General features: G+C 42.2%; 1 protein-coding gene across 6 annotated transcripts in view; it reads right to left on the bottom strand.

Moving 5' to 3' along the window:
• The window catches only part of mef2cb (myocyte enhancer factor 2cb), a 99,715-nt gene that overhangs the window by 37,553 nt on the left and 49,903 nt on the right, over nt 1-12,259 (bottom strand). For all 6 annotated transcript variants that reach the window (XM_049470649.1, XM_049470648.1, XM_049470647.1 and 3 more), the window contains one exon: nt 2,936-3,139. In XM_049470649.1, coding sequence (XP_049326606.1) covers nt 2,936-3,139 — 204 coding nt within the window. The remainder of the gene's footprint in view (nt 1-2,935; nt 3,140-12,259) is intronic.

The following is a 12,259-nucleotide window of genomic DNA, read 5'->3' on the forward strand; positions in this document are numbered from 1 at the left end:
TTACATGCAAATCCAGTTAGCTTTGCCACCTTAGCATTGCTCCCAATCGATTTCTCCTCGCCCAGTTCTGCCAGCATAGAGAGGAGAGCTGGAGAGCTTGAGAGCCTGAGAGCTTCAGAACTAGGGAGCTAGTTTTAAGTGCTGGTTCTTCCTGAAGTGCGGGAAGATTCTGACGAAGATACACTTTTTTACACACCCTTTCGCCGCAGATGCTTGTGCCAATTCCCTTTGGGACCTTTGAGTTACAGCGCTTTTTTTTTAGCGTTCAGAATTATCAGTTTGTTTTGGACTGTTTATTCCGCAGCTTCAGTAGAGCCCAGCTCTCCGAACATCTGCTCTAGCATTCTGAAAATTGGGCCAATTTGGAAGTCACTCCCAACCATTATAATGACATGAAGGTAACTGACCGCTGCATTAGATGTTATCTAAATAACATCTGAGATAGCTTACCTTTCCCTCTTGCTTCACATGTATGGTATTTATTACATTTACATTTAAAAATAGTCCACAAATAATAGTCTCATGCTACCAGACGTTCTGTTATCTCAGCACTTAGTGGATGGTAATGCACTTCCGTACTTCAGTTTCTTGGAAATTCCAAAGTGAAGCGAAGTGAAGAATTTATAAATCACTCCCTGGCCAAAGATAAGGTCTAGACAAGGTTAAAAGTGTATATCTATACAAACGTCTTTAATGCATTAATGGACTGTAGTCTGTGGTCTACTGGCCATTCTTGGAGAGCATCTCTGCTGGAAATACAATGCAGACAAAGACTTTTATCTTCTGAGGGTCTGTCATTTAGTCTGGGATGGATAGGAAGACAAAACCATCAAGCAAGATCCTTTTTGTTGTTCTTGAGAGTTGATGGTTTCAGAGTCATGGTTAGTTTCATTGGGTTGCATTTGCTTTACAGGCCATCACTGCACAAAAGACCAGCAGGAGGCTGTTCTACTAGATTCCACAAAGGGCTTACTGTGCGTGTATGCGTGTCTTAACATTATGAATATACAATATTCATAAAAAAGTCTCAATTTATGGCAATATTGAGCAAATGAAAAAAAAGTCTGTGTATACACGAGCTTGTGTGAAATGGAGATGAGAGAAGGGACTGAGGGAAAGCTTGCTGAGACTCTGGAGAGTTCATGCAATATTTCAGAGAGGGTGAAAAAAAATGTTGACAGAAAAAAAAATGTGGTTTAAACACAGCCTGAATCAGTCTGAATCAATGACAAAGTAGAAAATGATTTCACTGCCATTTAACAGCAGTGGAGGTACATCTGTCAGGTCTAGTTAATCGCTTCTTCTACTCTAAGTACAATACTTGACTGTCAGTAGAAGAAGGATCTCATTTACATTCGTTCAGTGGGGTTGTAATTCTGGAATATGAAAAAAAAAACAAGAACGTCACATACTGTAGAAGGTTTAGCCCCATCTCAAGGAGAAAGTGGCATCAAAACATCAAAGAAAAAAAAAGAAACCATAATCTGAAGTTTTTCAGAAACTTGGATTTCCATTCTTGTGGGAGGACACAGCAGTAGAACACAAAAAAAGGACTACATTTCACAACAAGGTGATTCAGGGAGAACACTAATCTGAAGCTGTCCATGGTTTAGGGACAAGATCCTTGATCTGCCTGTTTGAAAAAAGGGACAGGTGAGGGAGCTACTTGACTAGGATTGGCATGGGGCATGGTCCAGAAGGAACAATGTATGTCTCCTTTCTATAAGCCTTTAAGTTCCTCAGTAGTCCACCTTTGCCTGTGGAGAAAGCCTGTTGCATAACCGGCTCAAGCAGGGCTTAAGGTTAGCCTCTGGATGTCTGCCTCATGACTGGCCGCTGTCATGGCCATTTAGTGTAGAACTGAACCCGGCTTTGGTTTCAGGAGCGAAGCCAGTGATCACGCGGCCAACAGACAACATGTCAGTGAGGCCTGAGAGCCTTTGGAGGCTTTGCCGGGGGTTTGGGTCACTGTTTTGGACACGAGATGGGCAGAGACTGGCTGAATGACAGGGAGCTTGTGGCATACACACTGGCTACTGTCTACTGTTTGCTAAAAACAGTAGCAGAAGTAAGGGCTCTAGTCATAGTCTATAATTTTCTCTTCCCCGCAATACACCTGCAAATGTCTAGTGCTGTCTAGTGTCCACGTGAGTTTTATGGTTCTGGAAGGAACCGACACTGACTGACTACATTGGGATAGTAGTATGTACTGTTAATTGATCATGGAGTGTTACCTCAGGGGACAGCTTGGGAACTGGATAAGTTGTATGGTGTCTTGTGAATGTCTTGTGAGTGGATAGGGCATTCCATTTGTAAAAATGTGTGGGGTTTTTTCTTGATTCACAACGGCTTACCAGGAATACATCACAGAAGGTATTACCACTCACTGTGAACAATTCATTGCAGAGATCATGGGTGGCAGTGTCTGGCTAGAACTGTCCATGCAAACACACACATTTAAAGCAGGAGAGACCCCACAAGGATACTGTGACCATTGGTCAGAGTAGAGTTCTTCAGTTTCCATGGGATATAAAGATATAAAATTAATGGGACAAGATATTAGTGCCTATCTCATGGCATGTGGAATGTCAGCGTACTCTTTACTCTCAGTGTGGGTGGCCTGTTTGAAAAAGAATTGTTAGGGATTGTTACTGAATTTTTTCAAATGATGTTGAATTGTTGGAGTTCCTGCATTTAGTGGAAAAAACTGTTCTGACTACTCTAGTAGTTTCTATCCCTGGTCCTGGACTTCCCCATCTTGCATGTTTTAGTGATGTTCCTGATCTCACTTAAGAATAATCTGTTTTTTTTTTTTCAAAACTGGCGATCATTGCTTACTGCTCCATTCATTACCATTTAAGGTATCCTATAAAAGTTAAGCATGCCTACATATATGTTTCAGTTAGCTAGCTATAACCTGGAATGGGTTGCTCACCTCCACAATGTCAGAGTTGGTCCTGCTCTCATGGGGCTCGTTGTACTCGGTGTACTTGAGCAGCACTTTGTCCATGTCGGTGCTGGCGTACTGGAAAAGCTTGTTGGTACTGTTGAAGATGATGAGGGCAATCTCGCAGTCACACAGCACGCTCAGCTCATAAGCTTTCTTCATCAGGCCAAACTTTCTCTTGGTGAATGTTACCTGCAAAGGGGCGAGAGCAAAGAAAAAGACAGAGAAAAAAAAGAGAGCGGTTAAAAGATGTGTAAAGGAATATAAAACATGGTTGGAAAGGTTTCAGAGGATGAATGATGTGTGCGTGTTTTGATTTGCAGGAATACTGTCTTGAATCTTCCTGGCTTGTGAGTTGCCCCGTATATAATACTACTGTTGGAAAATCAATGCCTTCCTTTTTCTTTTGTGTTCGTCCAAAAAGTCTGGGAAAACAGACGCTGGCGTAATAGGACTTTTTCCACCCATAAATCAAACCAAGGTTAGAGAAAGAATTTTAAATCTGCTCTAACAATGAAGGTCAACCCCCCTGTGTTATCATTATATACTTAAACAACAGAAATGCATTAAAGGCTGACAACTGACAATGAAACGAAATATTTACTGCAAGCCTCTGATTAACCTAACATGTCCACCTAATTACAAGAAGAATGTGAAACCGTTTAATTGTACGTCCATTAAGCAATTTTTTACTTTAATGCAAGAAAAAAAGGCTTTCCCACCACTCTGTTTAAACAAATTTTTTTGTTCTGTTCAATTATTTACTCAAAAATATGAAACATATTGGTTTCTTCTCAAATCATGGTATTATAAAGAGTTTATCCTGGTTTGTTGGAATTACTGTATCTTCTGTGTAACTAAAGCTTTCTAACAGACTTCTACTGGAGCACTGCTGTGAGGATTTGATTGCATTAAGCTACAAAAGCATTAGTGAGACCAGATGTTAAAACATCACCTTATCGCTAGGTCAACCCAAATATACTGGAGACCTCTATCATTCCAGTTACTTAACAGTCAGAAAAGTGCATTGTGACATAATTTATCACCTTAAAAGTTAACATCAAAGCAAACCCCTCACACAGAAACATTACAACATTTCACCTTTCTGAAATGATTTCGTTTATCAAATTAGAAATATTAAAAATAGAAGCGCTTACACCCTTGGACACTTGTTAACATGCATAGCACACAAATGAAGACCTGGAGAAACCACACGGTTTCTGATGTAATTTGCAGCATCTGAGCTCATAGGGACCTCATGGCTCATCGAAGCCTCAGTTCAATAGTGAACATGGAACTACGACTGAGCAAGATTAAACTCAGAAAACCGTTCGTGTTCAGTTTATGGTTCCGAGCGTTGCGGTGAAGCAGTTAGCCAAGCACATTTTCTGAAGGCCAAAAATAACGAATCGGTCAAAGAAGAACAGTTGCAGTCAAGGGTTGTGATATATTGCCTGATGGAGTCTGGGTTCCACACCAAAAGCACTGTGACCACTGTTACTTTTTGCTGGTAAAAATGAACATATTGCAAAATAGGCCGCACAGCTGTGCATCAGATGAAGGAAAAACCTCTCAGGTGGTATTTCAGACATTTATAAGTTCACTGGTTCAAGAACATGTGAACAATCTACATAATTAAAAGGGCAGGAGGGAATAGGAATGTCTGCATTTATTCTGCACACATACAGTACATACACACTCTCTCTCTCTCACACACATACACACACACACACACACACACACACACACATAGACTAATCATGCACATGTGTGCCAAAAATGAAGCTTCGCAATTTAATCTCTCATTACCCCTTTTTTCTCCTGCCGTGACACTCTTCAAGTGCAAAACAAAGAAGATTCGCTGCAAAGCCAATTACCTGGAAACATTTAATGGGAGGGTAAACATGCAAGCTGTGCGACACCACCCTACCTTTCATTTAAGACTGAAGCACAAAGCCTTTTTTTGACCTAACACCTGGCTGCAGATAAACTCACTCCTATTGCATTATTTTGGATTGGATGTAACGCGCACCTCGTCCAAGGAACTTAGGTGACAAAAATCTTAACAAAGTCTGACATTAATTAAGTCAACACTTAGAGGGACGCCTGACATCCACCGAGTTTCAAATACGGAAGATTTCAAGACTGTGCATAGCACCCACACAGAATGCGCACTCGCGTGCTTTCACGCACCCACACCTGCCTCCACCTTCAGATGAATGGCATCCAATTGGTGACAGTAGCACACGGCAGAGGATACCAGCGGCCTCTCCTGACAGCTACGGTAAAATACGGAAATAAAATCTTGTCAGTGGCCCTCTGCCATTTCTCTCCGCTGAGCCATAAGGGAAGTGATTATGTTTTGATTACATCTCATCAGCGAGGTTCGTTAGGGAAAGCTCAGAGAACACCATTGATTGTTTTGACAGTTCTTCTTCTATTTAAGAAAAAGGCCAGGGTGGCAACGGGAGCTTTCTGCAGAAAGTTGTCGCCCCTGAGCCCGCTGGCTGTGTGAAGTTTCCTCACGATGCTGCCGCTGACTCATCCTGTAGACGGTGATAAGAATGTGAAACCGAAGTTTTGCATTTTTTGGCTTTCCTGTCATGTCAGGGCGCTCATGGTGCTCAGTTCTCACATTTGAAGGCAATATGTGTTGAATTTGCCTATGGAGAACTGTAAGCTGCATATGGTCGTTATCAAAATAGGTGGTGTGTAAAAAAGTCTTGGCTGGGCAAGCCTGCAGTATTTTAGCTGGCCTACAAATCCACTACTGAACACCGTGTTAGAAAATAGGACTTTTGACCCATGGTTTGAGATATAGGGCAACTGCATTGTTTTTAGGTTCACTGGTATTGTCCTATGGTTTAAAACAGGTAATGATGCATAAGCTTGGATACGATCCATCCATAGACCTATCTATGTACGCAAGACTAAGTAATACATGACAAGAAAAGTGATGCCTCCTTTTTGTAACAAGTCATGTTTTCGTTCAGGGTTGAAATATTAGTCCATTTTGTTTCGCACAGCAAAACAAATGGTATTGTTGGTATTGCTAGACCCCAACAAGGCCCCACCTGCAGTGTACAAAGTCTGCTGTAAATCTTACTCACTCATTCTAACAATAGAATCTCAAGAAGTGAGTTATAGACATTGGACATCGGCTATTCTGGGTCAGTTCAGAGACAATGACGTCAAATTTGACGACTTCAGAGTCCCTCTCTAAAAAAATCGACCTCATTCTGCCACCACTATTGTGTACCTCATGGCGACATCACTTCTGTTTAATGTTTAAGAATTATGTGGGCAGTGACAGTTACATCAGTTGAAATAATGTTTTACAATTGTTTGTATTTAAAGGGGGATAAATGCGCCTTTAGCAATGTGCCGTATTCTATTCTATATGTTGTTTATACTGTTTATAATCTATACAACAAAAAAATCTTTCTTTTTTTTAGATTACTTTGGTCAACAACTGTGGCTTGGCCTCCTTTACTCATCCACAGTCCAGAAAAGATCCGACACAGATGGAGCTAATCTGGTCAAAACGTTGGTCATCATTTGCCACTGGTCAAAACAAAAAGAGACAAAGTAAAGCAAAGGAAACCTCAACCAGGGGTCACCTTATGTTAACACTTTTCTCAAGATGACCTTGCTCTATAAACTGACCAGCAATGACCTAGAGTCACTGTGCAGTTTAAACAAATGACATCAACTTAAGCCTAAAGTCCTTTCATCCTGAGTAAAGAAGAAGATTCACTTATTTTTGTCCAATTTCCCATTGAACCTGCCACCACATTGTCATGCCTCATTCTTTCCTGTGCTCTGGTGCTTTCAGCAAGCCATGGTGTTAATTGCTGAAAATGCCACTTATGGCACCTTCTATGTAGTGAGCTGGTGAGAAGAACAGTGAGGAGAAAATCAACTGTGAGTAGGATCACTGCTCTGCTAATCCTGGTCAGAAGACTTTATGGGGAATATACACTCCAACGCAAGCTGGAGGCTAGGAGGTTTTCAAAATAAGGTCAGGACATTTTTTGTGTGTCTTAAAACACAAAACGAACCACTTCTGACACCAATCCTTTTTTTAAAAAGTCTTAAAAAAGTCTTAAAGTCCCTTAAAAAAATCAAGGGACAGAGCAAGCAATCAGGAGAAATGAGGTCAGCAACAGTCTAACTCCCTGCCCTGCATGCGAGAGGGTTGGAGACAGGGGGTCAGGAAGCACATTTGTGTGCATTTCCTCTCATAACAGGAAGTGCCTGACGGCTTCCCCTTCACAATGGCTTCGCTTCTGCTTCCCGCCTCCCGGGCTCGCTGTTTTCCCCGGGGGAGTTCCTCCGGAGAACAGAGACAGAGAGGACGAGCAGTCATTTGTCACCAGGCCTTCCCCCACCAACGCTCCCACCCTTGCCCTCTCCCCAAATCGCCCACATGCTGCACCCATACCCCTGAGGCCTGGTCCCCTGAACTGCCTCCTCACAGACGTCTTAATTGGAGTTGTGCGTGCATAAGTTTGGCAAAGAAGCCTTTGTATGATTTTTGCATCTTTATTATGCTAACTTCAACACCATCTCCACACACTCCTGGTGCCACAGCCTAGTTCTACCAAGGCTGAGAGACCTATGTTGAAACAGAATAGACAAAACAACTAGAAAACAAAGGTGCAAAAATAAATCTTTAGAATGAATAAGAACTGGGTTTAACAGTCTGTACTGTTAATGGGTGGGACATGTATTAATGTAGCTGTTTAAACAACAACCTGGATAATCAATCCAGACCATTAATGCACCTATATTTTTGAGTGCATAAAATGAATGGCAAAGCAAATAAAAGCAGTCTGGACAGAAAAAAGAGGAAGAGACGCAGTAATGACAAATAAGAAAGAATGACACTTAATGCAAGAGGAAGAAAATTTGTAAAAGACAAATTCAAAGAAGAGGAATTTGGAGAAGACAAGGGTTTGTTGAAACTAGGGAAGTTTGATGAATTGATGAAAGATGAAGAAGAAGAAGAAGAGGAAGAAGAAGAAGAAACAAGGAACGTAGAATGGTGCTCTTTCTGAGGAGACAGACGCAGAGGAAGCGATCAGAGGAGCAAGGTGGGAATCGGAGGAAAGTGAGTAGGGGTGATGGGATACCCAGAGGGCCTCATTATTTTCCTGCTGTTAATTTCACTCAAACTGTTTCACACCTCACCGCTGTTGATTGGAGAGACGCCTGTGTTGTCACAGGTGCCGGAATCCAGCTCTTTTCTCAATGCCATCACTCCAGCAAGCACAGATGAAGAGAAAAGTTACGGAACCCTACAGTATGTAGAGCCGAACGTCTTAGCCGAGTCATTTACTGAAGGTAGCACCACATCAAGTGCCTACCAATTTCAATAGAATAAGAACAAATAGTTTCAAATGAGACTTGTTTGATTTCTGGCCTAGGCGTATACTGCACCCAGCAAGTCTGCGCTGTCTAGAAGAGATAGGGCTTTTGATCAAGGTGTGATGCCTTAGGGATACCACAATATTCCTTTCTTTATGCAAATGTTGTAACTATGGGAGCACTTCTGTAAATGGCACCAGTATCCACCAAGTACAGAATGCCCCTCCCAATGCGCATTCTGTTCATTGCATTAATTAAGCTTATGACCATGCAATAACTGCCACTGCTTCTGTACTAACATGCTAAATAGGGTCTTCTCCTTGAAGCACAATGGGTCAGCTGCAAACCATTTATCCTTCCTATGACTAATGACTACATCCCCCATCCTGCCATGCTGCCATCAGGGGCCACTTCCTCCTGGCCTCTTCTGACCTGGCCCAAGTCTGGCTCACCACCCGGCCAGATGGATCACAACTCGGCATTAGCCACCCTCCATTATGCCCAATTACAGACAACTCCAATGTGGCTGCATTGAGACTGGCAGTAAGACACCATGCTGTGCATGCATATACTGCCTGTGATATGACTGGATTGTATATATATATAAATACAGTCTTCAATCCTTTTGCATCTTTTGATCCCACTCTACCTATTTTTCCTAGTATTGCAAGCAGATTGGGAACAGACTAACAAGCCAGGCAGCAGCTATGGGAAAGTGACATTGTAGACACTTAAAACTGTGATGGGAACTCTGATGGGGACACATAAAATATTTTTTTTTGTTCCATTGCCCCATAGCTATCAACTAATTACTTTATTCCTGTGTGTGACTTGACAAGCAAAATAGCCGTCATGTGATTAAAGTGAATGGCATGAGACAAACGGAGCCAAAGTGTGTTGGTGCTAGCAAGGGAGATGCAGGCGAGGAGCAGGCGCTAGCTACCACTGTGGCTAACGTGTTTTATGGCACAGGGGGTCCTTTCATGTGATGCGCCCGGGAAAAGTGCTTGAGTGGCCGGGGGGCACAGAGCCAGGCCTCGCACACTGATGCCCTCTGTCTGACCATCTGGGCAGGCAGTCAACACCGGGGAGGCCTGTTGGAGGTGCCTTTGCTCTGGGGAAGTGTTTTCGGGGGGGCTAGGGACCGGGGGCCGAAGTGGCCGCCCAGGGCGAGGGGGGCCTGGTGCCCACAAGCATGGCGCCACAGGCAGGGTGGCCGGATGAAGGCCTGCCACTCCGATGAGGGTGATAAAAGAAGCAGAATGATGAGAAAGAACATAAGGTGCACAGATTTCAAAGTATTTTTCAGCGTCTTTTTTTTTTTGAGCACATGCCAGCTTCAGGCAATGCTGAGATAAGTAGTCCTTTCTGTATTCTAACTCTTTTGATGTTGCCTCATATTCTAACATATCAAATAAACTAGCCTCTTATTACATCTTAAAGCTGTGACACTGCAATAGAATCTCTGTGCATGCATTTTTAATATGAGATAGTGGTTTGAATTCATCCCTTGTTGCAAATGAAACAAAATGTCTAACTTTTTAGCTCGCTGCAAAAAATCTAGTCATGGAATTATCAGGTCAGCTGCAGGACCTAATTGCATTTGCATGCAAGCCATGCAAACATCTCGAGAATGTTGTGCTAAAGGTAACACCATTGAAGAAGGCAGTTATTTATTTTGCTTTGGTATGGAAAGATTTCCTTAAAGAGGAAGTGAAAATATGCAAAGGCCTGGCCACGACTTCTACAAACCGAGAACGGAGGGGAGGGAAGGGGAAAAAGAAGTTTGTGAGTCAAAGGTCCCCCATTCTTGTCTTGTGATGTCCGTCTTCATGGTTTTCTTGCATCACACAGACCCTGGCTGTTTGCTGCAGTCAGTCAAATAAGTTGATGTAGGAGGACCTCTGTCTTTAAAGATCTGTTGTGGCTGTCATATTTTAAACCAAACCAAAACACCCAAAAGTAGTATAAGGTTCTTCTGTCTAGAAATGGATTCTTGTTTTTGGCATAAAAACAGTTTAAAGAACAACAGATTGGTATAGGAACTTTATATCATATGAAAGTTCTCTGAGAGCTTGTCATTGTGATATATTGTTTTTAAAAATGTAAAATAAATTATCAGTAATAACTGAACTGACATATCAGAAGCATATCAGTAGACTGATAGAGTTTATTATTTTATTAATGATGGTGCATATGTTCATCTTCTTATCTAAACAAAATGTGGTTAAATGCAAAGAAATCCATATCCCTCCTAATCTCTTATTGCCTTGTCCTGCCTTCCCTCTGGATTCCAAGTCCCGGAAAGCTGTGGCATTGACTCTCATCAGGTGTCCTTCCTGTATCAATCTCTGATCTTGCGAGAGGGAGACAGAGCAAGAGAGCAGGAGAGGGAGAAAGAAAGAGAGCGAGAGCGATAACACTGGGACAGGATGCTCTCTGTGCAATATGATAGCCTCCCCAAAAACATCCTGACCTAGACCGGACTCCCTGCATCCTTCTCACTCTCCTTCAACTTTCTTGCTTTATCTTTCTCTCCTCATCACAGTGGCTCTTCATAAATGCAAAATTAAACATATGCTCTGATCACTGTCATATCACCTTGACAATCATCTAAAAGAGGGCAGATTTAATTTGTGAATTTCTTAAAAGTCATTAACCTAACCTAACCAGTAGGTGGTGTTCACTAAACAACCCCCTGAAGAAGAAAGTACTGGTATTGGACTCAGTCATGCAGATCTTTGGCAGGGATCACTGTATGCATGTGAGAAGCTGGTTTCCTCTGGGGGGAGAGCTCACTCAACCCACGAGTGCCGAATGACTAATGTCACCATCCCCCTGCCGTCTGTGCTGCCTGACACACCCATTACTTTCCCCACTCTTCTTCCTCTCCTCTCCCTCTCTCCTCCTCCTCAACCCCTTGTGCCACCTTCAATAATTGATCAACTTCTTCCTAAAGTCCAGACAGCAGCCATTAACTGGATTGTGGACCCCTCCCATGTCATCGAAAAACATTGGCTAGAGTAAATCCTTTCTTCTAAAGCAAAAGAATAATGCATCAACGAATAGTGTACGATTGTGGGATCAGTGGTGGATAGGAAAGCTGAAAGCTGAGAGAAAATGACTAATAATTTATCTAATTGTGGTTACAAAGAACCAACAAAAACAAAATAGTCTCACTAAAATCCCTAGAAATACTAATTTAGAGTGGTCGGAGTCAGCCACTGAATGAAGCTTTATCACAACGGTTAAGGTCAAATCAAGTCAAATTGGGAGTGACTCAAAGTCATGCCTCGTCTCAGCTCTTTGCCCTCTGAAGGCACCTTTAAACTCCTATTTCTCTGGCAGCGGGCGAACAAAAACACCAGATCCAGAGAAGAGCTCATTGATCTTGCTGTAAAACAAGTACCTATGTTACTGGCACCACCATAATCAATACTAGTACAGAATTTGTTAGGTGTGATATCTGTCTGTGTTTGCTGCCCTGACTGGTACGAGTCTCATGCCCTGAGCAGGTCATGAATGAACCATATGAACACGTTTTTTAATTTCAAAAGTCCTAATTGTATTAAATATGTAGGCGATACTAAATAACCCAAAAGAGGACTACAGTTGTAGTAGTGCAATGTCTGGATGAGAAATGGCAAAACTCAGCTACAACCATATTTCATCCATGCATGGATAAAAAGATTAGATTCATTCTATTGTGCTTGAATAAGATTACATCATCTAGGTGCAAGAATCTAAGGATGTGTGGAAAAATACCAGGTTCCCAAGATAAAAACAATAACTGTGGAAAGGCAACTACAGGCTACTCTACATAGCACATTGTGGTGATGTCATTTAGGAGTGCTCATATCTCATTGGCTTCCACCAACATGCTGATTCGAAAAGGAAAACTACTGGCCCTAGTTGTACGCCTCTGAAAATCAACTCACACCG

Source organism: Astyanax mexicanus, chromosome 22 (assembly GCF_023375975.1).
Source record: "Astyanax mexicanus isolate ESR-SI-001 chromosome 22, AstMex3_surface, whole genome shotgun sequence".
In the NCBI taxonomy this organism is placed as follows: domain Eukaryota; kingdom Metazoa; phylum Chordata; class Actinopteri; order Characiformes; family Acestrorhamphidae; genus Astyanax; species Astyanax mexicanus.